The sequence below is a fragment of the Crocodylus siamensis genome, chromosome 3 (assembly GCF_052110815.1).
Source record: "Crocodylus siamensis isolate JL-2025a chromosome 3, ASM5211081v1, whole genome shotgun sequence".
Taxonomy (NCBI): Eukaryota; Metazoa; Chordata; order Crocodylia; family Crocodylidae; genus Crocodylus; species Crocodylus siamensis.
Window position 1 is genome coordinate 141498853 of NC_143397.1, and position 26832 is coordinate 141525684.

The 26832-nt window shown below is 43.8% G+C and overlaps 1 protein-coding gene across 2 annotated transcripts in view; it reads left to right on the forward strand.

Annotated features, from left to right (window-relative positions):
* The window catches only part of SLC22A23 (solute carrier family 22 member 23), a 192917-nt gene that overhangs the window by 137341 nt on the left and 28744 nt on the right, over positions 1 to 26832 (forward strand). Inside the window, exons 5-6 of one of the 2 annotated variants that reach the window (XM_090039359.1) lie at positions 8894 to 9021; positions 16687 to 16782. In XM_090039359.1, the coding sequence (XP_089895485.1) occupies positions 8894 to 9021; positions 16687 to 16782 (224 nt within the window). The remainder of the gene's footprint in view (positions 1 to 8893; positions 9022 to 16686; positions 16783 to 26832) is intronic. The other variant, XM_090039360.1, reaches the window with a different exon arrangement.

Consider the following 26832-nt stretch of genomic DNA (forward strand, 5'->3'; position numbering starts at 1 on the left):
CCTGGGGATGTGTGCACTGGCCCCCTAATCACAGCATTGCCCTGTCCCCTGTTGCTTACCTGTGTATATGTTCCGCTCGTCGGTCTAGACTGGGCTGTACTTATGGGTGTTGCTTGGTTTGGCAGTCCAAGGCTTCCTCTGCCCTTGTCTTCCCCTTCCCCCCATGAGCCTAGTTTAAAGCCTGCCAGAGGTGATCCGTCAACCTAGAAGAAAACACATGCTTACCTTTAGGGGAAAGGTGGAGCCCATCCCATCCCAGCATGTCTCTTGTCGTGATGTCCAAGTCGTCGTCGAGGAAGCCAAAGCCCACCTCGAGACACCATTCCCGAAGCTGCCAGTTGGTCTCTGTGATGCACATCTCATGCCATCTTCTATGTCTGCTCACTGGTAGGACAGAAGAGAAAACCACCTGTGCACCTACCTCCTTCAGCACGCCCCCCCAGAGCATTATCTCCCTTTGTCACTTAAACAGCCTAGCCGTGGATTTGAACTAGTACTATAGTTAAGGACCATTATGGTTTGAGCTTCAGCGGATTGCATGGGACAGCCTAAAATTTAGCATTTCCCCCTAAGCCCTGGAAAACTGTGATTTGACTAGAAATGGCCTGAAACAGCAGGAGAGAGGGAGGGCGGGCCAGGGGTGAGAAGGTGGGGGAAACTTACCTGAAGTTCAGAGAAGACAGACAGCAGAGCCCTGGAAACATTGTGGAAGCCCCATGTATTTCCAGGGGCCACCTAATACAGCCTGAACCCCTGCCAGAGCCAATTAGGTTGTTGAGTCCCTGCTTTGATGGAGAGTTTAAAAGCCCTGCCCACAGTGGAGCAGGTAAGCACCTCCTGCCCTAGGGCTGGAAGCATAGGTATGCCCCCACAACCAGGTATGGAGTGCATGGTGCCCTCGCCACAAGGGCTTCCCTCCACCTGGCACAGCTCTCCTAAGCCCTGCTTTGCTTTGTTGTTGTTTAATAAAGTTTATTTAGTATGTTTTCAATAAGAATTGTAAGTGGTGAGCTTTGCTTTCTTAAAACAGCTGAAGAACAACCTATGTGCTGCTGTTCAATGGTAATCAGCCCCATGGCAGGCTCCCTCAGGCAATCAGAGGTGTGGGAGAGTGAGTCTGCCCTGAAAAACACCTGAAATTGGCTCTGGCAAGCCTTCAGGAAACTCACTTTTCCCTCTGATGGAACCTGAATTACACTGGTCCATAGTCTATTGTTGCACTGGTGTAGATTCCTTATGCCAATAGCTTGCACTAATGCAGTGCATCTTGCAGTGGTGCCAGCTTACTCTGTTTTCCAACAAGGCCTGGCTTACTCCCAGATGCCTGTGCTACTTCAGCATGTTAATCATGGAAAGTGGAAAAGATTTTGAAACGCTTCTTCCCCTTCCACTTCTGCGTGCATTTCCTCTTCTCTGCTTTTCTTTTCTTTTCTCTGTCTCACTTTCTTTTTTCTATCACTTTCTTCAACACTTCTACCTTGTAAAGCGTTTGGCCTTTCCCTCCTTGCTTGGATTTTTCTGTGGTTTCAGGGCTTTTTGTCTCCTCCCCCCGCCACTTAATATTTCTCCCCTTCCTTTCCACCTCCTTGTACCCAGTTTTTAATAGGGAAACTGAAAACTGACCCAAATTCAAAGTTGCTCCTCTTCTACCTTTTTCATGGACAAACATTTTATGCCAACCAGCTGGCAGCATCCAACTCAGCTTTAGGCAGTAGGAGATTCACCAATCAGTTTTCCTCAGAAGAAAGCCTTTTAAGTTCTTTACAAAGAGTACTCCAAAGGGAATGATCCTAAATGGGATGGGGGGATGGGTAGAGGCAAAAGCAGAAAGGTTGTCAATACTAACAACTAATATTCCCCCATCTGACTAGACAAGAGGGAAGAGGAGGCAATCACTTCTTAATAAAGTGGCATTTATAGAAAATGGACAATAGATTTCCTACTGTATTTTGTGTCATAGTAAGATCCTGGTGAAGCAGCATGTTACAGTAGTAGTCTTGTTCTAATTTAGGGTACTGAGAGGAGATAAGCTATAGGAAACCAAAAAGAGGCCTGAAATCATATTTCATTGCAAGCTTCTCTACTGGTTTGCTCTTTTTTGCTTTTGAATTTCCTGTCAAGTGGCTTCATGTTTTGAGATCAACACTAGAAATGCATGTGTGTGCATGCATGCGAGTATGTTAGCTTGCATGGAGCCCCAATGTGAGTTCACACAACTAAAACAATAACAAGAGAAGCGCATTAAATATTAAAGCAGGATTTCTGCTTACTATACTGTTGTTTAACAACCTGATTGGCTGAGGCAAAGCAATTAGGAAGTTTGTTTAAAAACCTCAAGCTGCTGATGGGGGTGTTTTTTATCATAGAGATATACAGTATCTTCCATCATCTTTCCTGTGGTTGGTTGTCATCCTGAGTAACTAGAACAATTAAAGGCTTTTTCTTTTTAGGCCTATGCATTTTCAATGCTGGAAGTATACAAACACTGGGAGGGGGTGAGGAGGAAGAATAAGAGTATCGTGCTCTCTCCTATTTTATCTCTGACAATAGCTGGATCAACATCTGCAAGGACCAGATTATGACCCTTGACTATGACAGTGGTCAAGCATTACAACAGGCTATCTAGAAAAGTTCTGGATCTCCATCTCTGAACATTTTCAAGAGCTGATTAGACAGACCCTTAGCTAGAATGGCTTGGTCAGGGATGACCTTGCCTTGAGCAAGGGGCTGGACTAGATGACTTCATGAGGTCCCTCCCAACCCTGGTTGTACAGACTGGAGTCTACAGCCTGTCCAGCCTTTCGGAGATTCTTTTTCTTTTTCAGGGGAAGCACTCAGTTATTCAGTTGTGATAGGCCCAAGCCTATAGTTAGTCTGTGCACACAGAGTTCCTTTGCCTTTGGTGATACCCCATGCAGGAAGCCACGTGTAACCACTTCTTCAGTTGAACAATATGAAAGTAATAACATTACATAGTCGGTAACAGCGTTCATGGGATGGAGACAGTCCTAGCATTTGAAGCATTTAAAAAATGGAGCATTTCAGTCATGTACAGATGTACAGTCTGTGGCAGCTCTCTCTCCCGCTCCTGTTCCTCCCTGCTGAAGCACTTCAAAATTGCTGTGGCTGCTCTCCAGCAAAGGGAGGTAAATATGACAGACAGATGCAGTGACTTGCAGCTCTGTTCCCTGTCAGACGTAGTGGAGGAAGCAGAGTGGAGAAGCCCCTGGTTCTCCAGGGTCTGTGGCTCTTCACTCCCTTAATGGCACAGGGCATGAAGCCAATGTCAGTGAGTGCTCTCCTGCTCACTTTATCTCCACTGTCCTGGAATGTCCCTGCAATGTCCTCCAATCTTCCAGGTCTAGCAGGTGGGGAACTCCAGGAGAGCGCTCACTGTGGGGTGAGCGCTCAAATGTTACGGGAAACTTTTCATTTGGAAGTGTTCTAAAGAGTACCTGTTTCCTTGAGGGCCAGTTTTGGAGTGCTCTAAAGGGTGTGGACATCTGTAGAGTTGTGCAGATGTACACATCCATTGAGGTGCTTCAGATACTACATCTGCCCCAGCCCTTAGATAGCAACTGGGTAAGTGACTCTTGCAGAAGGATTTGTGTACAAAAACTGATCTGTGTGAGTGACGGAGGTTTGATTTCCACACCAGAATGGAGGAACAGGGATGCTGGAATAGCTGCTGGGGGCTGTGCTCCTTCAGCTGCGTGAAGGAGGGGCAGAGTCCACCCATCAACATCACTCACCCTCTCCCTTCAGCTCCACCACTTGAGGTTTTAACCCTCTCTCAGCCACTGTCAAATTAGCAGTAGCTTTTGGCTGAGCAGCCCATTTAGTACCAACTGTGAGAAGGTTAAGCTTCTAGTGGTGGAGCTGCAGTGAGAAGTTGAAAGATGCTGATGAGTTAACTTTGCTGCTCCTCCATGTGGCCCAGGCATCCAGTCATGGTGCACCCATGCTCTGTCAAGTGAGATTGGGGTGGGGGGTGGGGTGGAAATGCATCTTGCTCTGGGAAGACAGAATGAAGACATGTGTTTTTCAGCAGTGTGGTATGTGAGGAAATAGTGATTCCAGCTCTCCCAGGTCTTATATCTCCATTTATGTTTCAGTATCCTGGCCAGTTTTGCTGTGGCAGCTGCTGAGTTGTGTACCCATTTCTTGGCTTGAGGATCTGAAGAATAGGAGGCCAGCGTAGCCCTCTTCTCTCCCATACATCTGTACTTTCCTTGGCTTTGTCCCTGCAGAGGGGACTAACATACAACATCTCTGTAAGAGTAGAAGAGTTACCACCTGCTTGGTTTAAAAGTAATATCCACTGGCCAAGTTGTGCAGAGAGGGAAGCATGGTTATAGGTACAAATCTGATTATTTGATTTAGCCCAATTTCTAGCAAAGATGTAACCTGACTTCCATATATCATGACCATTTTGTCCACGATGGGTATCTAATTTTAAACAGTTTGACCCTGACTACAGTACTCCTTTCCCTTTGTCCCTTCTGTCCAATTTTTTAATCCACTGTTGCCTGCCTTGTTCCTCTCCCTCTCTCCCCTATGTTCAACTCCCTACTAATTTATTTTTCCATTATTCACACTTTCCGTGAACTTCTTAGCATTGAGGCTGCAATAGCTGGTGCCTTTCTCATCTTCCACACATAGGTGGTAACTGTTTTGGAGAAGAACCAGGTAGGAAGGGGACTCTGAGGCTTTCTCTCTGTTTTTGAAGTCAGTGGAACTCCTGACAAACAGATAGATACATGCCTACGAGATCTGATTCCCTTTATAAATGAGTTGACAGTCTTGTTTTCATGACGTACTTTAATTATATAATTCAGAAAACATACCCGACTTATAATTGAGGGGTAAATGGGAAAGTTTCCCATGCTTCAACCCTTCACATTACCCTTTGTCTGCCCTTTGGCCACACTCCGCAGGGCCTGGATAAACCTACTTCTCTTGGACAGTGCCTACTGGAAATGAATCTTTGAAAACTCCTGGTGCTCTGGTGTAGTGCCCGAAGACTGGAAGAAGGCCAATGTGGTGCCGATCTTCAAGAAAGGGAGGAGAGTGGATCTGGCTAACTACAGGCCCATTAGCCTGACTTCTATCCTGGGGAAGATCTTAGAAAAATGTATTAAGGAGGCCATCCTTGATGGACTGGCCCAGGCTAACATCCTAAGGGATAGCCAGCACGGGTTTGTTGTGGGTAGGTCTTGTTTGACCAATCTCATTTCCTTCTACGACCAGGTGACCTATCACCTGGACGAGGGAGAAGAGATTGATGTCATATATCTTGACTTCAAAAAAGCTTTTGATCTGGTATCCCATGATCACCTCTTGGCCAAACTGGCCAGTTGTGGCCTTGGCTCCACCATGATCCGCTGGCTGGGAAATTGGCTCCGTGGTCAGACCCAGAGGGTTGTAATTGATGGCAGTCACTCATCGTGGTGCCCTGTGACCAGTGGGGTCCCTCAAGGCTCTGTCCTTGGACCCATCCTGTTCAACATCTTCATTAATGATGTGGACATTGGAGTCAGGAGTTGACTGGCCAAGTTCGCCGATGACACCAAACTTTGGGGCAAAGCATCCACGCCAGAAGATAGGCGGGTGATCCAGGCTGACCTGGACAAGCTCAGCAAATGGGCAGACGAGAACCTGATGGTGTTTAACACCAAAAAATGCAAGGTTCTCCACCTTGGGAGGAAAAACCTGCAGCATCCTTATAGGCTCAGCAGTACTACGTTGGATAGCACTACAGAGGAAAAAGACTTGGGGGTCATCATTGACCACAAGATGAACATGACCCTGCAATGCGATGCTGCGGCTAGTAAAGTGACCAAAACGCTGGCTTGCATCCATAGATGCTTCTCGAGCAAATCCCAGGACGTCATTCTCCCCTTGTACTCGGCCTTGGTGAGGCCGCAGCTGGAGTACTGCATCCAGTTTTGGGCTCCACAATTCAAAAAGGATGTGGAGAAGCTTGAGAGAGTCCAGAGGAGAGCCACGCGCATGATCAGAGGTCAGGAAAACAGATCTTACGATGACAGGCTGAGAGCCATGGGACTCTTTAGCCTGGAAAAGCGCAGGCTCAGGGGTGATCTGATGGCCACCTATAAGTTTATCAGGGGTGACCACCAGGATCTGGGGGAACGTTTGTTCACCAGAGCGCCCCAAGGGATGACTAGGTCGAATGGTCACAAACTCCTGCAAGACCGTTTCAGGCTGGACATAAAGAAGAATTTCTTTACTGTCCGAGCCCCCAAGGTCTGGAACAGTCTGCCAGCGGAGGTGGTTCAAGCACCTACATTGAACACCTTCAAGAGTAAATTGGATGCTTATCTTGCTGGGATCCTATAACCCCAGCTGACTTCCTGCCCTTTGGGCAGGGGGCTGGACTCGATCTCCTGAGGTCCCTTCCAGCCCTAATGTCTATGAAATCTATGAAATATTGATAACAAAATATTATACTACACATGCAGCATGAAAAGCCTGAGACTTTGAGGGAATACTGAGCAATGCCAGTATTGATGCAATTCTTTTCCTTCAGTGGTTGAATCATCACTGGTTTTCTGGCTAGAAGGTTTCTGGGGTGTGTATGTGCCCATGCATCTGGGGGAAGTGGAGTGAGAGAACATATTTTAAAGGAAGTTGGAGGAGCAGGCAATGTTGTTTAGCTGTCAAGGGCAACACAGTGGAAGGTGTATTCCATTTGGACTCTTTGGGTAGACTTACAAAATGAGGAATTTTTCACTATTATTTTCTGCAAGAAAATATGCTGAAACAGACACCTGGGAAGAGTTTAGTAAAATAGCTTATTTTTCTGTCAAGGGGAATGGCTGAGTGTTTAGTTGTACATGCTTAGTGTTCTTTGCTGTATTGGGTTTTTAAGATAGATTCTCTATTTTTAATGCACACAGTCAATATTCTTTTTTCTTCCTCCAGGGTTTTGTTCTAGCTCAAGGCAATGTGTGCTGTCTTTATTAACCCCAGAAGGTTGTGCAACTGCCTACTCAATTTCTATGTCCCCCCATTACCTGAAACACATAAATGTTTACTCTGCATCTGTAGCAAAGCATTGTGGTAGAATCTCTGATATCATTTAATTGTATACTTTAGAGAGTTCAGTACAATTTTAAGTTCCTCAACACACAGCAGAGACAGTGAAACTGAGGTCCACATAGAGGAAGAGAAGTCACCTTTAAAAATGACTGAAAGTACCACGATCCTCAGATGCATTTATGCCTTGTGGGGTTTCTTTATGTTGAGTTCTGTACATGCCTTATTGGTGCTATACAAATATGGATCTAAAAACTATGTGGAAGGTCAGTTAGGAGATCCAGAGATTAGAGTGAACATCTGCAGTTAAAGAAAATAAATGTGTATTTTTTCTTGAGAGATATTTTTAAGAACCACCCTTAAACAGTAGGGTACACAGTGCTATGTTTGCATCACAGAATGAGTCCTTTCATGGTTATTGCTCAAGTATTTTATTGGGTAAATGTGTTTTTAATAGGACATTACTAGGTATAGATTGTGGGTAACCAAGCATCAAAACATGGATCTGACAGCTGCTTTTAATGACACCCAAGCCAGCTGCCTCTTAGTTCTTAGCTTACCAGAGTAGTCTAGTAATTTCCAAAGAGACCTTCTGCTAATCAGTGTAAGTCAGGATCTCTTAACCTGTTTTTATATTGGAATTTATTAGCTCTCCAAATTCTCATAAGGCTTCCTTTTTTTATATCAGGTTTTATTTTCATAGTCCAGAAGTGACAATTAGATGACCTGTTCAGGGTCTGATAGTCTGGTCTGCCGACAGGATGCTGTGGGCAAATGAAAATCTGGTCCCTCTCCTGTGTTCTTTATTTGGGATACTGTGGTTATCACATTTTTGCCAACTCCTATCCAAAAGATTTCTTTCAAGTGTGTTCCTAAACGTAAAAGCTTTCCCAGTTCCTCACCCACCTAAGGGAAATTGAAGTTTTAAAACTGAGATATTGCTGTTAATTCGATCAGAAGTGTTTTAACTTTTATTTTTTAGTGCTGTTTCCTGTGATGTTTATATTCCAAGTAGTACTCTGTGTTGAGTTTTATTAGTATTCATTCCATGTTCTGTTGAGTAATCTGCCATACATGGGACATTTTTATGCTGGGAACCATGCAAATAAAATACATTTGTTTTCATTAAAATGACCTTTTTCCATAACAAAACAAGTATGCTTATTAAACATTTATAGCAGTATGAACTGCTTAGTCTGAAGCAGGCCTTAAAATCTGTATGGGTGTTTGGTCACCTCGGACTTAGAAGAAAAAGGTTTTATATTTTGCAAATGTTTAAGCAACCTGCCTTATAACAAAATCACTGTTGTACTGTTTTTTTTTTATTCTTCCAGGTTAATAAAACTTCAAGTCACTTCCATTAACTAAAATTATTTTTCTTCTGATTCAAACTGCTATCTAGAAACTACACAACTCATTCTGTACTTGGCAGCTAGTGGTTACTGCAGATTATACTTCCTAGTTTCCCCAACCCCTTCATACATTGTAATGACCATAGTTCTATTGACATACCATATTTTGTTTTATTGGTGCCCTATTTACTAACAGTGTGGTGTGATAGGAATCTTTTTTAATGAATCCATGTCAAAAGGATTGAGGGTCAAAAGGATTGAGGGACAATGGAACACAAAGCGCCCACACTCAGTTGACAGAATGTGTGTGTCTTTCTGTGTTTTATGCTATTTGCAAAAAAACCCAAAAGGCTTGTGTATATTTTAGGAATTTCTTACATTATCAGAGAATTAAGTAATAATAGTAAAGGAAACAGATAAAGGCAATAAGCTCCCACAGGCAGATACTTGGAGGCATCCACTAACACACTTTCTCTTTGAAGTATTTTCCCAGAATCCCTTCGGTGGCTGATGGCCACACAACAGTTTGAGGCATCCAAGAAACTTATCCTTCACTTCACTCACAAGAACAAAATGAACACTGAAAGTGATATCAAAGGAGTGATGCCTGGTAAGTAAAAGTGCCTGGCAAGTCAGGCAGTGGAAATGCAGACAGATGAAACCAATTTTTCCCCCCCTTTTTTTAAAAACAAATATCCAAACATGGCATAACTGTCCAAAATTAAATAGTCATGTTACCATCTGTAAAATTACCCTATTCATTCAATCATTTTGTATTTGTTGAAAAACTCAGTAGCTGTGTTCAATTACTTGGCTTGTTGAAGAGTACTAGCAATTATATTCTCATCTTTCAGTGCCATGTGCTTTTAAAGATGCTGCATAATTAATTCCCTCATAGCTACAGAGCATGGCATCAGTTTTGTATTTCTGGACCTTGTCTCTTGGGAATATCAACAAATGAGATTGTGCCTGTTAGTATACAGATACATTTATATGGTAAAGTGGCAGCCCCCAGCCAACAAGTTGTAAGAAATTTCCATTCTGGCACAGATTCTGTTGCAGATCTAAAAACAGTGCCAATTTCCACATCTTGCAGTCTTGCACACCTAGTTAGTTCACTTCAAGTCACTTTGCATTTGAGCCACATTGTATTTTAGAAGTAATTTTTACTGCTAATGGTAATAAGATCTATTGTGGGGGTGGAATTTAAATCTGGTTGGTTTGGTCAGGCTTTTAAGAAGAGTTAGGCTGTTATTGTTGCAAGACTGTCACTGAAGCACTAAAGTTATTGTCCCCCCAGACTGCTTCAAGAAAGGGGGACTTTTGTGTAGTTATAAGAAAGGAGAATGTTTTCTGAGGCTCTTTCATCTCATTGTTACGCTTGTCAAATTCTTTTCAGGCTCCCCTTTTACTCTTCAAAGCTCTGGCAGTGCCCATAAATACGTATCTGAAATGTCAGAGAGTCAGAAGTCAGGCAGTATGTTTTTAACATACTTCATAGCTCAACTGTTCTGTGCTAGGAGAAGGTCTGCTTTCTTGGAGCATCTATGATCTGTGCCCATCACAGTACATTTCACCCCTGGGCTGAAAGCTTCTCTGGAACTTCACAAGTATCTGAAATCCTGAATTAAGCCAACTAGCCCATAAGTTTAGTGAAATGTTTGGGGTTTTATGCTGGATAGTTGTACCTGAGGTGACTTTCATGGGCAGAGTGAAATCTGTAATACCTTACAATGAAAGAGTCCTCAGGGACTCATACATAATCCTAGTTAAAATCTTTATTTTGTTGTTGATGTTTAGGCAATGGTGATGTGTTGAGAGTGCCACCCCACAGTTTTATACTTGTCTGTGTACGTATAGTTGTACCTTCTGAGTAAAGGTCATAGATTATAGTCAGCAAATGTGCCTTATATCTGTACTAGGAAAATGGCTCCAAGAGTGGTTTTGGGGTTGTAAAACCAAGTCAGGGAATAGGTGGGCACCCATAAATCTGGAAACCTGAATTGTGATCCCTTACACATCCAAAGTATGCAGAGAACCAGGCAGGAAATACAGTTTCTGATTCTTCAGTTAAATGCTGCCTTGTAATGCACATGGCTCACATTAAGGGTTCACGGCCAACCGTAAATCTGGCTTATCCCAACTGTCAACTTCTCGTATGTGCGACCTAACTTTCTCTCCGTATTTTTCTCTCCTAGGTTTTTTTTTCTTCATTTTTTCAAATAGAAAGATAAAAACATTCTGCTGCTTACAACTATAACCTTAGAAGACATTTTAACCTTCAGTTTGTAACTGAAGATGAACTGTTAAGTTTTAGAATAGTTTCATGATTGTCACTGTGCATTTGTGTAGCTGATTGTTTGTTTTTTGCTGTTGTTTTTTTTTCTGGCAACAGTTCTATGGTTGTCAAGCACAAAGGTGATTCATTGCTGCTCATGGTAAAGGAGGAATCCTTCCCCTCTGTGCAGGACTAGGAGCGTTATTCTGTCTCTGGGCTGCAGTTTTGGGTGTCTAGATGCATCCATACACAGCAGCTGTCACTAAATGCAAAGGATAACATCAGTGACAAGCTTAACTGAGATCGTATTAGGATAGCGATAATGCCTATTCCTGCCTCCCACCAGTGCCAGCTCTGTCTTTTCTCCGTCCCCTTCTTAGTTTTTGTTCTGTTTTTTAAACCATATTGGTGACCCCATATGTTTAGTTTTATTTTCTGCAGATCTTGAAACAATGTAACAGAAAATTTTGGAAGCATTTTTCTTTTTGTTTGGTTTTTGCTTTTCTTTTTGTTTTTTTGCTTAGAGAAGTTGTGAAGGGTAAATAGAGTGAGTGAGTGGGGATGTCAGAGAAGTCCTAGTTCTGAAGTGTCAAAAGAATCTTATCCAGAGATCTCCGACTATGCAGGTCAGTAAGCAAAGGAAAACAGTCTTAATTTAGGTTAGGAAATGTGTATAATAAAAAGTAAACATTGGCTGATCAATTTAGATTTCACTGCAGTAAAGCAGACAGTCTCTCAGCACTAGTATGGGGTAGATATTCTGTCTTTCCATTTTTTCCATCCTGTCTTAATTGCTCTGCGTCTTCCAGCTGGAAAAACTGAGAATTGCTTCATTTTCAGCTTCATTCCGTTTCAGTGTGCCCCCACTTAATGCTGTTTCGCTTAGCACTATTACACTCATTTTAAATTGATACCTGATTTCACTTAGCGCTCAGCGAGTTTCATTAAAACACCTGTGGTCGCCATCTTGGATCACTAAAAGCAATTGTGGTCCCCAACTTGGGTCATCAAATACTTTCAGTTTCGTTTAACACTCAGTTTCTCAGGAACCAAATTAAGAATGCTAAGCAGGGCTTGCCTGTATTGACACGTCACATTGTCATAATAGCCCTGCAAGAAAGAATTACATGATATACCCAAGTGATAAACTATTTCCTTAGCTCCCTTTTAGCTGAAAAGCCTACTTGAATTCAACTTATAGTTTCATAGTTTGTAGGGTCGGAAGGGACCTGAGCAGATCATCTAGTCCGACCCCCTTCCATGGCAGGAAAGTATACTGGGGTCAAATGACCCAGCAAGATGTTCATCTGACCTCCTCTTAAACACCCCCAGGGTAGGAGCCTGCACCACTTCTCTTGGAAGCTGGTTCCAGACCCTAGCCGCCCTGACCGTGAAGTAGGGCCTCCTGATATCTAACCTAAACCTACCCTCTGCCAGCTTGTGACCGTTATTCCTGGTCACTCCTGGTGGTGCTCAGGGAAACAGTGACTTCCCCAATGCCTGCTGATCCCCCCTGACTAGTTTATAACAGGCCGCAAGATCCCCCCTCAGCCTTGTCTTTTGGAGGCTGAACAGGTTCAGGTCCCGCAGCCTGTCCTCATAGGGCCTGCCCTGCTGTCCCCTGATCATACGAGTGGCCCTCCTCTGGACCCTCTCCATGCTGTCGACATCCTTCTTGAAGTGCGGCGCCCAGAACTGGACGCAGTACTCCAGCTGCGGCCTGACCAGTGCCACATAGAGGGGGAGGATCACCTCCTTGGACCTGCTCGAGATGCATCTGTGGATACATGCCAAGGTGCGGTTGGCCTTCCTTACTGCCTCTCCACACTGCCGGCCCATGTTCATCTTGGAGTCAATGATGACCCCCAGATCCCTTTCCGCCTCCGTGCTGACAAGAGGGGAGTTCCCCAACCTGTAGGTATGGTGCCGGTTGTTCCTCCCCAGGTGCATCACCTTGCGCTTGTCTGTGTTGAAACCCATCCTATTCTCATCCGCCCACCCTTGTAACCTGTCTAGGTCTGATTGTAGCCTGTTGCATCCTTCCAATGTTCCCACGTCCCCCCACATCTTAGTGTCATCAGCAAATTTGAACAGGGTGCTTTTTACCCCCTCATCCAAATCGCTGATGAAGATGTTGAACAGTGCGGGCCCGAGGACCGAGCCCTGGGGGACCCCACTGCCCACGTCCTTCCAGGCTGAGAAGGACCCATCTACTACCACCCTCTGGGTGCGGCCCTCCAGCCAGTTGGCGACCCATTTGACTGTGTGGGTGTCTACACCACAGCCCCCCAGTTTCTTGATGAGAACAGGGTGAGAGACAGTGTCAAAAGCCTTCACGCAAGAAGCCAGAATTCTTGTGGGTGATATCTTTTATTGGACCAACTACATGGTTGGGATAAAGACAAGCTTTGAGGCACCCTACCTCATTTTTCTCTGAGCATCAGAATAAAGGGAAAAATCTTTTTTTTTTACAGCTATTTTACTGTTAATTGCTAAGCAGGTACCATGATGTTTGCCCACAACAATTTATTTTGTCGGTTTTTTTAACATTTACACTTTTTTTTATGCATATTAGAAATCTGGATATATCATTTAGAGCTAATCCGAATATTATTGAAGTGTTGAAATCTGTTTAATAAATGAAAAAAATCAGTACGTATTCTCATAACAATTTTTAAATATTTTCAATAAAATGTCTGTTAAAAAATCATTTGGACAAAGAGAACTGTTTTAGCAATGTTGACTCAGAAAAATGTTAACTTTTATTTTTTGATTGCGAAAACTTTTGTTTGGAATTTCTACCCTCTCTAATCCGAGTTTTTTCCTTCTGGAAAGCAAGAAGAGACTGATATTTCAGTGCAGTTGAAAGACAGAGTTGCTTTACCCAAATAAAAATATAAATCACAAAGAACTATGTGGAAGAAGGATCCATTTGAGGAAGGCAAGAACTGAGAGGCTTGCTGAAGGATTTTGACACTAATCCCCTTGTGCCCTTTTTAAAGAATGGTATCCTGTGTTAAATAATTCTTTTTCTGGTAATTTTGTATATTTGAGATGAAGGACAACATCCTTAGCTGGAGTAAACCAGGTTCTACTTCAAATTAGAATGCAGCCTTATCTTTGTTTTTGTTTATATGCTATTTGGAAATCTAAATCAGTAATTATCTGAGTTTCAGACCTGATGCTTCCATGGAAACCTGCCCTTGTTTGCATCTCATTGTCTTTCTATATATAAGAGACATTTTAGAAACTTCTTGATGGAAAAATAACTGCTTGACCACATTGAATAGGAAATCCCGCTTTTGCTGATCTCTGGATGAAAAACTAAACACGATAACACATGTTGACATTCAGGACACAGATGTTCATTTCCAAGATAGGGTCAATCGGTGTATGGGAGTCACAAGAGTGTAAAGGAATACATGCAGATAGAATTAGCCATTAGACAGGTACACATAGGGATAAGCAGTATATTCATGTGGTACATCATAGCTCAGGAAACAGATGGAGTTTGGTGTCAGAATACCATTTTGCCCCATTGGGGGGGTCATTTCTTAAGTAGAACAGCAAAAAAGCTTATGAAACATGTATATGTACCATATTCACTGCAGATGTATTACTGTGATGGTACTATGATGACACACGCAACATACTTGTCCTGATTTCTGTGATGAAAGCTGTAACTTTAAGAAAGGGGCTTTTATTTATTTATTTGTGTTTTAGACAAGAACAGAATTATTTTACCTTGCCTGCTACTGAGCAAACTGCTGCCATGATTTTTTTTTTTTTTTTTAACACATTTAGTTCTGTTTTGATCTTTTGCTGTATATTCCAAGTGATGAGCAATAACTGGGTGTGAGTAGCTAGGCTTTTGCTCATGATCAGCAAAAGTACCAGGGGGAAGGGATGATGGGTTCTAAATATAAAGAATAGTAGGGATGAAGAGCCAGAGCAAACACCCATAAGAACATCTGTTTTATGAGACAGTGAAGCAGTGATTTTTTTTTTTTCAATTGGGGTACCACAAGATGCTTATAAGGGTGTTGCAGTGCCCAGTCCCTGTGCCAGGAAGTAAGCAAGGCATTTGCTTCTCCCCCACAACCTGCCCCAGAGTTCCATGGACAAGAGACGACCCCTGGTGACCCCGTGTCAGTCGGTCTAAGCATCGTGCTCTGCATTGGGTGGGTACATGTGCAAATGCAGAGCCGCATTTTTCAGCCTTACTTGACTTGTCTTCCAGATCCTTGTACACTCCCAGGGCCAGTGGGAGGGGGCTATGGGGCCAGTTGGCTCTGGTCCCCAGTGCAAGAGTCCTTGGAAGAACAGCTCTCATGGCAGAGTTACCCCACTTGGGATGAGGAAGGGGGTCCCCCATATATTCTGTTGATCACCACTTTTCCGTAACCCATGCCCCCATATGCCTTGTGTATAGCTTGGCACCTCATCCCTGCTGGTGTGGTGTCTCCAGGCTCTGTCCATTTTGGCCCTAGGCGTAGCTAAGGCCAGAAACTAGCTCACCCATTTCCTGCCCCAGGGGTGACCTGGACCCATGTCCTGGTGTTCTGGAGTCTAGGTGGGAGCAAATGTGCCAGGGCCAGGCAAAGCTGGGAGCATATTATATTATAATATTGTAATGCAGTTACTTGTTAATAAATAATGTTACAATTTTCATACTTCATTTACATTATTTTTTAAATGGGATGCTGCTAAATTCTGAAAACTGAGAGGAGTACCTTGCGTCTAAAAAGGGGGAGAACCACTGTAGTCAAATTAAGACTACCTGATGCTTCCCTCTGCAAGACCCTGTTTTCAGTTGCTTATAATTTTCCCCAAGTTTGAATAATTTGGGCTGAGTATCAGTCTTAGGCTGATTCTTTTTTGGAAGTTTTCAGCTAAAACAGTTAAGCCATTTCTGACTATGAGATTAAGGAAAAATGCATATGTAGTACAACAAACCCCATTTAACTGAACATCCCTAATGCTCAAGTGCCTTGGAGCTTGGACTTGAAATTTGGCAGTAGCCAGAGGGCTAACCTTTTTTGCCAGGGTGAAACACTTTTCCCTTCTCTCAATGTCCACCTGAATTATAAACCTTTGAACCAATGTGGTTTGCATGTGCTCAGGAGATGCTCACTGGAACTTCACAGCTAAATTCTCTGTGGATACTCTGCATGAGCCCCTGCTCTTTCATGTGCATGTGCCATCCCTACGCACAACTCAGCAGACTTGCTTGAGCAGGACCCAAGCACTGGAAACAAGGGGAGGAAGATTGCCTTTCTCCTGTGTTCTGTTGTTTACCCCTTCCCCTGCCCTTTGCTCTCAGTGCTCCCCTGGCTGATGCTCAGACACTCTGAAGGAGAAGGGAGGAGAGAGAAATGCAATGCTGTATTTATGTGGGGAAAGATTGTTTTCTTTGCATGTCAGGGGACAGGAACTGGAGGGATTAAGGAGGTGGGAGCAGACAATGGGATGCAGTTGACTTAGGGGCAGGGATGGTAAGAATAATTTTAAGGAATATGGAGGGGGTGGGGGTAGGAACAGAGAAGGAGCAGAGACCAGTGGTGGTGGCTGTGTAGGCTGCTGCAGAGGACAACAAGAGTTGGAACGAGGACTGATAAGAGGTTTCAGAACCAGGTAGTGAGTCTAGCATTCTCCAGATGATAGCAAAAATAGCTACATAGCTGTTGGCAAATTCTTCCTATCATGCCTGCCCCACATACTCCGTCTGCTAGTGCTACCAGTAGCTCAAATGGGAGGAATGAAGCTCTGCTCATATATATCCAAACCCTGCATGTGGGGATTCATTTTGATTCCAGACATTTTAATTAGGAATGTCTTCAGTTTTAAATATAGAAAATATGCCTTAATTTTTTAATGTAATAAATGTTAGATCACTTGAATCCTTGCATTGCTTATGCAACCTTTATTTGGCTTCCTGGCATGCATTAATTATGATACAGTTTTAAATAACATGATTACACCCTATTTTTTCCACAGGACCCATGCCTAACTCAGTGCATAGGATGGATGATGCTGTGGGAAGAAAGCTGTTGTCTGTAGGATCCCTACCTCATTTGTTGCAGAAGTTGGAAGGTGTGTAGTAAAACGAGGCAGGGGACTACAGGGAGGCAAAAGATGGTTTTGTGGCTAAAAAAGTTGAATTCCACCCTGAAGAATTAGATTCTTTCCCTGTGCCCATCACAGAGCTCCTAGGTGATACTGGGCAAATCATTCCAAATTTTTCATAGCTGCTCACCTATGGTGTGTGTTGCATTTTCTGGTTACCTACCTTGAAATATTGGAGCTTTCTTTGCAGAAGTACTGAGCATTCACAGCTGCGTATTTGGGAATTATAATTTAGGTGTGTAAAGTGTTATTAAATGCTAAGTACTTTGAAAAATTACGGCATGAATATCTCAAGCGGGGTTCCTGAAATTAAGGGATTTTTCTCCTTGATCCCTTTTCTGTACCCTGTCTGTGAAATAGGGATAATCTTCCCCTGCTCAACTCACAGGAAACTTGTGGAAATTATTTAATTTATGTTTATGTAGCATCAGATACTCAGAGCACCATATACCTGTTCATGCGGAAATCAGTAATTTTGAGGGTTTGCCTGGCTTCTGTTAAACAAAACTAGGACCACCCACTGAATAAGGAGAATAAGAAATACTGAATAGTTGCCCATTCACCAAATAGGCAGGAGTCCAGCAGGGGGAAAAAATAGCATGTGATCACATCATTCTGAACTGTATCATAATCCAGGTACACAAGGGTGCCTAATTACTGTTGACCAGGTGAGCTAATACTGGTACTTTCAAACACCAAAGTGTACTTGATTATACTTAACCATAATTATGTTCCTTTAACACATTTTATTTTTAAATTAAGTTTACTGGAGAGAGGTTCCAGAGATTAGGAGAATGGTGGTAAGAAATTGGGATACTGAGTTCTAATCCATTCTGTTCCACTGACTGACGTGGATTGACAAGTGAACCCTTAATCTCTCCCTGTTTCCTGCAAAATGGATGCTGTAAGAATTAACTAATTTTGTGTGGTGCTTTCAGTACAACACTGTGTTGAAAAGTGTTCAGTGTTATGGCTACTAACATCTACTAGAGGCCATCCCTAAGGGATGCTGGCAGTTTTGGCTGCTTTTTCTCTGGGCTTTGATTGATTAGCTATGTCTGCTTCTCTTTGTAACAAGGTGGTAATGAAGAGGTAGATAAGCATGCATTTTAGTTTGGTAGCAAAGGGCTTGAGTGAATTTGATCTGAAAGCAGTACTTCTGAAATGTAGAAGATCCCATGAGAATTCAACTGTATCAAAGTCTGTGCAGAAAAATTGGAGGCTTTGAGAGGTTCATTCTTTCTTTCTCTCTCTCTCTCTCCCTCACATAAAACTTAAATTTCCTAATGAGAAGCTGTGTCTTCCACTAAGGTTATATAGAGTTTTCTTGTTAATAGGTTTCCTCCTGTGTCCCTGAGTGGAAAGTTTACAAAGAGTGATGCCTCTGAAGTGCAGAAAAGCATCTAATGGGGCTGTGAGTTGATTAGCAGAGAGGGATTCTTCCACATACTCAACATCCTTTATGTATCTGTAAGGACTGAAATGCTTAGTGTGAGTTATTTTTAATTAGGGGATTCAGAACAGAATCACCAAGTAAGCATTTGTGTTCATTCTGCACCAAGAGCTCTGTGATGACACTTGTGAAGAGCAATTGGTATCTGAAATGGAACCTGCTTGATTTGTTAAGAAGCCAGCACTGACTTAGGGCATTTGTACATGATCTGGGGGTTTAATTCTCCCTACGTAGAAGCAGAGGTTTTTTTAAAAATACCACTGGCGGGCAGTGCAACCTCTGAGCTGCAGGAGGGGAAGGGAAGGGGGGCCAGTGCTTCCCTCCACGGCAGCAGTGGCACCCACTTGCAGGTACCTGGCCTGGGCAGTCCCAGGGGGCACCGCAGCTGCAGAGGGAAGCATAGGGCCCTTGCACAGCTCAGGCAGGTTCAGTTGGGTTGGGGGGAGAGATCAGGCTCTCTGCTTTTTCCCTTTCTGTGGAGCCTGCCTTCCCAGGCTGCCTGCATGGTCTGTCTCCACAGCCCCAGAGCCACACGGAGTCCGGAGTCTCCCTTCATGGCTGTAGGGTAGGACACTAAAACTCCTTGGAAGTGTTTTACTTTGCAGCACCCCAAAGTCATTTGCTGCATCCCAAAGTCTTTTACGGCACATTATGCCGCTGACTGTGTTGCAGCAGCTGAAATTAACGTGCAATATGCTGCTGAATGTGCAAACAGCAATGCCGTTAAAGCGGCGCAAGAGGCATGTAACCTGCTTTAAACCTGCTTTAAAATGTCACCTACAAACATCCTTAGAGGCTAGGGACAGAAATAACAGTGATCGGAACCCATTTCAAATCTGTAAAACAATAGAAGTTCAGTGCACATAAACCACTTTCAAATGCCCGAAACCTGTTGAAGTTAAACCTGGATGCATGTAGTATCAGTATCAGACTTAATGCATTGACAAACTCTACTCGTCTCAAGAAGTCTACGGGCCAACAACAGGTAAGGTGTTTCTGAATCTGGTACTGGCCAAAGGGGATGATCTAGTGAGCAACCTGAGAATTGAAGGGAAGCTGGAAGATGGTGATCATGAGTTGCTCACTTTCTCTATCCATTGCAAAGCTGGCAAATCAGTCAGCAATGCAGAAATCCTTGATTTTTAGGAAAGCCAACTTTCATAATCTCAGGAGTCTGGTAGCCAAGGCCCTGAGAAACCAGAATCTAACAGAGAGGGGAGTCCATGAGGAAGTGTTGCTCCTTAAGGATGCGATCCTTGAAACACAAGGGAAGTCCATCCCAGCCTGTAGGAAAGGTAACAACAAGCTGGGTGCCCCCTGTGGGTAAATAGAGAACTTATGGACCTCCTGTATCTGAAAAAAGCCTACAGCTTTGGTGTTGGAAGTTGGGTAACATCACCAAGGAGGATTATCCAGTACTGGCCCATACCTGTAGAGAGCAAACTAGGAAAGCCAAGGCCAAAACCAAACTCAAATTGACTACGGGAATCAAGAACAACAAATAGTCCTCCTTCCAATACATGGGTAGTCAGAAGAAAAACAAGGGCTGCATTGGACTCTTGCTAAACTAAATGCTGCATAGCTGACAACCGACACCCAGGAAAAAGCTAATCTCCTTAATGATTACTTTGCATCAGTCTTCCACCAGCCCAGCGGGATCACCCTGCCAAACAAGAAGCAGGATTGCCAGGGTATGGAGAGAACACACACCCATCATTGGCAAAGGTCTTGTAAGGCAACACCTGGAGAGGCTGGACATCCACAAAGCAGCTGGTCCAGATGGAATGCACCTAAGAGTGCTAAAAGAGCTGGCTGACATCATAGCTCAGACAATGGCGAGGATATTTGAGAACTCGTGGTGCTTGGGTGAGGTTCCTGAGGATTGGAAGAGGGCCAATGTGGTGCCTATCTTCAAGAAAGGGAGGAAGGAAGATCCAGGGAACTACAGACCAGTTAATTTGACCTCAATCCCTGAAAAGATATTGGAAAAAAAGCATCAAAGAAATGATCAACATCAGGCTAATGGAATGCAGCATTCTGAAAGATGGCTAGCATGGCTTCGTTGCAGGTAGGCCCTGCCTGACCAACCTCATTTCCTTCTATGACCAGGTGATGCATCACCTGGACAAAGGAAAAGAGGTTGATATCATCTATTTGGACTACAAAAAAGCCTTTGACTTGGTCTCCCATGAAGTCCTCATGGTTAAACTGGGGAATTGTGGCTTCAACAACCTTACTGTTTGATGGCTGGGGAACTGGCTCAGTGGCTGGATCCAGAAAGCAATAGTCAATGGAACCACATCAACATGGCACATGGTGACCAGTGGCGTCCCCCAGGGCTCCGTACTTGGACCAGTACTCTTTAACATATTTATAAACTATGTGGATTCAGTTCGTGGATGACACCGAACTGTGGGGAAGTGTGGTCACACTAGAAAATAGGCTGGTGATTCAGGCCAACCTGGACAGGCTCACAAGGTGGACAAATCAAAACCTTATGGCATTCAACACTGAGAAATGCAAGGTGCTTCACCTTGGGGGGGAAGGCATCGGCATCATACTTATAGCTTTAGCAGTGCTACACTCGCTAGCACTGTGACCGAAAGAGACTTGGGGGTCATGACTGACCACAAGATGAACATGAGCCAGCAATGCAGTGTCACAGCCAGCAAAGCAAGCAAAACTCTGGCTTGCATCTATCCATGCACCTCAAGCAAGACCCAGGATATCATCCTCCCACTGTACTCAGCCTTGGTGAGGCTGCAGCTGGAGTACTGCATTCAGTTCTGGGCTCCACACTTTGGGAAGGATGTGGAGAAGCTTGAGAGTGCCCAAAGGAGAGCCACGCACATGATCCAAGGACAAGAGAACAGGTCTTATGAGGAAAGGCTGAGAGGTGTGGCCATCTTCAACCTGAAAAAGCGAAGGCTGAGGGGGGACTTGGTGGCAGTCTATAAGTATATGAGGGGTATGCATCAGGAACAGGGAGAATGTCTGTTCACCAGGGCACCCTGAGGGAAGATGCAGTCTAACAGTCACAAACTCTGGAAAGAATGTTTTAGGTTGGACATAAGAAAAAACTTCTTTACCGTCCCAAGTCCCCAGAGCCTGGAATAGGCTCCTCCCAGATGGATGTTTTTAAGATGCGCTTGGATGCTTATCTTGCTGGGATCATTTGACCCCAGCAGGCTTCCTGCCCCTTGGGCAGGGGGCTGGACCCAGTGATCTTGCAGAGTCCCTTCCAGCCCTAATGTCTATGAAATCTTAACTGATTTAGGTTAAATTGGTTTATTGAACTTTTGTCCTAGATCCTGTCCAGATTCAAGTTAACTCACAGTCCCCCAGCATCCCGGAATGCCTTGCACCTCCCCCACAAACCTCCCTTCACAGGGCAGGTGGGCTAGCCTTAACCCAAGTTGCCTGCTCAGCCAAGCAGGGAGGTGTGCTTTAGCTCCCCCCGCCCCCCTCCCCCCACCCGGCTTCTGGCCTGAGCCACTACAGGTATGTGGCTGTATTTCCGGAATCAAAAGTGAATGTCTGTTCACTTGCTTATTGGTTCAGTCTACACACTTTAGACTAACCTGTGAAGACCGAATTGATTCAGCTTTGGGCTTTTTGAATGTCTGTACTTAGCCAGAGAGTTGAAATGATCCGAGATCTCCCTTTTTAATAAATAGTCCATCTTTTTTCCCCTGTAACAGGCAATTGCATTTGTATACCTTAAGTAGAGTCTGGTTGGTGTATAAAACAGTAGGCTGCTGGCAAGACCTCTTTCTTGAAGACCCTTCCTTGTAGAACTTCCCTCTTTTCTTGCTGTCTCCACAGCCGTCCTATTCAGCTTGCCTTGAAACCCCTCTCCAGAAGGTCAAGCCTTCCCTCTGGTACTTTGGTCATTGGGTGAGGTTGAAGTGAGTAGGAGGGCACACTGCTGCTTATCTTGCTAGGCCAGAGTTAGTCATTGTTTGTGTTTTATGTTGCTGGTGAAGTGGTGGTAAATGAAGGGAATTGCAGTGGTGATGGTATAATATGCATATTTTTAAGTATTTGTCCAGGGCTCTTAGCGTTTCAGACAAATGTTCTTCCTTATATTGTACTATTATTATACACTTAAATGGGAGGTAAAGGCTTATAGTCTCTGCTACATCTGTTGCCATAAATTAGAGTTTAAATGCCAGCCTGGCCTCATATTTTGAGGATGCTTGGTTATATGTCTAAGTTACAGATAAGGGAACAATGGAAAAAAGTGAAGAAGTGAGAAAGGTTACCCAAAGGGTCAACTAATCTGAGTATTATTGAGAGTTGCATTTGTTTGCAATCTGATGATTTTGTCTTATGTTTTAAATGCTTATGGCAACTAGAACAAGAATAATTGGCTAAGCTTATGAGTGAAGGACTTTATCAGAGACTAAGCGCATCAGTACTTGGTCTGCAGTTTAAGACTGTATGTGCAGCAGTGTTAGTTCCTCTGTCTATAGCTATAGTGTGCCCACATCTGGAATATACTTCTGGTTACCCTTGTACTATAACCATAAATTGGAGTGAGTGTAGTTAAAAATAGCAAAATAATTGACAGCATTGATTTAAGGAAGTATTGAAAAAGTTAAGTATATAAAGCATGGATGAATACCAGTGGTTAAAGGAGATAATATCTGAAGAGTGGGAAAAACAGGCCTAAAGAAGCATTTTCAGTCTGGCGTAAGAAATAAAATTGAGTTAATGGCATGGAATTGAGTGGCAGCATTTTAAGATATAGGTCAGTAAAATCTATTTATACAGTGAGATCCACTGAACTATAAAATAGCCTCCCAGAGAGGGAGGTGGAAATGCTTTGGATTGTGAAGTTTTAAAATTAGACGGGACCTAGGCACTTCGTATTGGCAGGGGATGAACTATCTTTCACTCTACTCTTAACAGTGATCTAAGCCAAATCTCTGGAACTGGGTGTCCCCAGCATGTTTAAATCAAGGTCTGAATGTTCCAAGCAGTGTGGATACATGGCTCTTAATTTCTTATACTGATGGAAGAAGCTGCATTGGGAAACCAGTATTCCTGGCTATGGACAGACATAGTTTTCAGCTGCTTTAAAAAGATAGGGAGAGTTACTATTTAAGACCAACATCAGCTGTAGCGATGTACCTGTTACATCTGCATGCTCCAGAAGTAAACTAAATCACTGTTGGCATAGACAGAAGTGGCAATTTTCACACAATCTTGCCACAGAAGGCAGTCTATAGCCATGACCAAACACAAGTGGACAGCTGCAAACAGCTTCAAAAATGGCCATTCAGGCAAAAATCTGAACCCTCATTGCATGAGGGGTCAGATGAATATGTTTCAAAACAGAGCGTCTTCTATAACTTCTGTCTGTGCTGCCTCCCAGCCTGTTGCTGTTTTCAGAATGGGAGAGGGGAAAGGAGCACAGTGAGTTCATTTTGGGGTTTTATCATCCCCTGCTGGATGGTGGGGCAGGTGTATTGGAGCCCCCCCAAGATTAGAGTGCTCCAGTTCACCTACCCCACCCTCCAGCACTAGCTGGGAACCCTTAGAATGAGCTTCCTCTGCTCCCTTCCTCCCCCTCCCATTCTGCAAACAGTGACAGGTTTGAAGGGAGGAGGGCCCACTGCTGGTGGGAATGGGCTGTAGGCTCCCAGCCAGCAGCTAGATTCCTCTCCCCCTGGAACCAACAGTGAACTTCTGTCTGGTCTAGGGGATTATTGCAACTCAGAACGCTTCCTGCAAAGCATTCTCAGTTACAGTGGGGAGATGCATTTCTGTCCACACCCTGAAATTTTAACTCCAACTAAAATGAGGTTGAGGTTACAACTAGTTGGCTAAAGCTACACCATTCCACTCTGGGAGCATGCAGATCTGACAGTTGTAACAACAGATAATACCACTACCAGAGGACACCTTGTTAAGCCTTTTTGTGTACCATGACGTTATACAATATCATTCATTTTGTTTGACTTTCTCCTCTTTACTTCTTGTCTCTTTATGAGGCTTCAGGTCATGTTTTACAAATGTTCGTTGCCATATGGGCATATTCAGAATGATTTTGCCCCTCCTACACCCATTCAGAAATTGCTGCAAAGTTGACTTTAACTATTTCACTCCATCCCTCTGCCATGTCAAAAGACAGAAGTTTACTCATCTTAACTTCAAAGGCCCCTGAAACTATAGGCCCATAAGCCTCACATTGGTTTTGGGGAAAATCCTTGAAAAAATTATCAAGGATCACATCTGTGAGGGGCCAGCAGGGGAGATCATGCCCAGGGAAAATCAACATGGGTTCATCGAAGGCAGGTCCTGCCAGACCAACCTGATGGCCTTTTATGACCAGGTAACTAAATCCTTGTATGATGGTGTCACCATGGACATAGTCTTTCTGGACTTTTAAGAAGGCGTTTGACACTGTCTCTCGCCCCATTCTCATTAATAAACTGAGCGACTATGGCATTGATGCCTACACAGTTGGATGGGTCAGAAATTGGCTGATGGGGCACACCCAGCAAGTAGTGGTGGACAGGTTGCACTTGACCTGGCAGGATGTGAATAGTGGGGTCCCCCAGGGCTCAGTCCTGGGGCCTACGTTGCTCAACATCTTCATCAGCAACTTGGACAAGGGGGTGGAAAACACGCTGTCCAAGTTTGTTGATGACACCAAGATGTGGGGAGAGGTAGGCACGCTCGAAGGGAGAGAGAGGCTGCAATTAGATTTAGACAGACTACAGAAGTGGGCAGATAGGATGGGGTTCAATGTAGATAAATGCAGGGTGCTGTACTTGGGGAGAAAGAATCCACAGCATACATACAAGCTGGGAAGCTCCTCCCTTGAGAGCACAGAGGCGGAAAGGGATCTTGTAGTCATTGACTCCAAGGTGAACATGAGCTGCCAATGCCAGACCACAGCCACCAAAGCCAACCGCACCTTGTCGTGCATCCAAAGATACATCTCAAGCCGGTCCAGAGAGGTGATACTCCCCCTCTACGCGACGTTGGTCAGGTCACAATTGGAGTACTGCATCCAGTTCTGGGCACCGCACTTTAAGAAGGATGTGGCCTGCCTTGAGAGGGTTCAGAGGAGGGCCACCTGCTTGGTGAGAGGGCAGCAGGGGAGGCCCTGTGAGGAAAGGCTGAGGGACCTGAACCTGTTCAGCCTCAGCAAGCGGAGGCTGATGGGGGATTTGGTGGCTGCCTACAAACCCATTAGGGGAGAGCAGCAGCAAATAGGAAGCGCCCTAATCCCCCCCAGCAGCATCTGGGGTGATGCGGAACAATAGCCAGAAGCTGCTGGAGAATAGGTTCAGGTTAGAAATTAGGAGGCACTATTTCACTGTTGGAGTGGCTAGGATCTGGAACCAACTTTCTATGGAAGTGGTCCTCGCTTCTACCTTGGGTAAATTCAAAAAGAGGCTGGATGAACACCTGTCTGGGGTTGTGTGATCCCAGCATGTGCTCTGGCCAGTGGCAGGGGGTCAGACTAGATGATCTATTTAGGTCCCTTCTGACCCCTAACTACTATGAAACTATGAAACTTATATACTCTTCCTGCACTAACTACAGACTCCCTGGATGCTGCAGAGAATGCTGATTTCTGGCTTCACTGCTTTTAGTTAAATGTTGTTTCCCTTTGTGCAGATGGGGAGGAGCCTCCGATCATCCATAGTCTCTTTGCAGTCCTTCAGCACCTTAAAATTCTCCTCCTCACTGGTGCCTACAGAAATCTTGATAACAGTTATGTAGTGCGTGTGCTCTGGCTTAGACTTTTTGTGCTGACAAATACTGGCTTTTGTTTCCTTGTACCCCTGCATGCATTGGCTGTATCCACCTCTCATGTTTCATTTTTATACTTGTTATAATTTTGGGGGGAGCAGGTATCATCATTTTTCAGTGTCCAACACTTTGGGACTTATTCTGTAACCAAGACAACTACTCAATACTGCAGTACAAATTATTGTGCTTAATAATATAATCAAACACCTTTTTATAGGTATTTTTTCAAGCTGCATTTTGTAGATCAGATATTTAAAGATTTTGTGTAAGTATGAAAGCAACATTGTATTCTACTTGCACACAAGCATAATATACATTTTACTCTCTACCTCTTCAAAACTTGGCCTTGAAGGTAAGGTTTACCTGCCTAGCTTATCTGTTGGTAGTGAAGGGCATGGATATTGGCATAAATAGTGTTTCTGCATCAGTATTTTGTTAATAAAGACATTTCTCAAATACAAGTGAACATACGATTTCTTCCATCCCCCAGCAGTTTGCCTTCATCTCATCTTGTATTCCTTTTGGAGAATCTTTATTACATTTTACTCCATTAAAAGTTTGGAGAAGACAGTGGGGCTAGAGACAGCCAAACTATTCATGTATGTATCAAGCAGTCTGATGCAGAGGACTTAAAGGATGGCTGTCTTGCAATCTCCTAAAGCAGCCAGTATGTATTGTAACTGGTACATAGTTTTTTGGGTGATATGAATAAAAAAAAAATGGGTACAGTTTGTACTCTTGGATTTTTCTGCTATTGTGTTTCTCTCTGGTTGCCATTTTGTAAGTTTTTA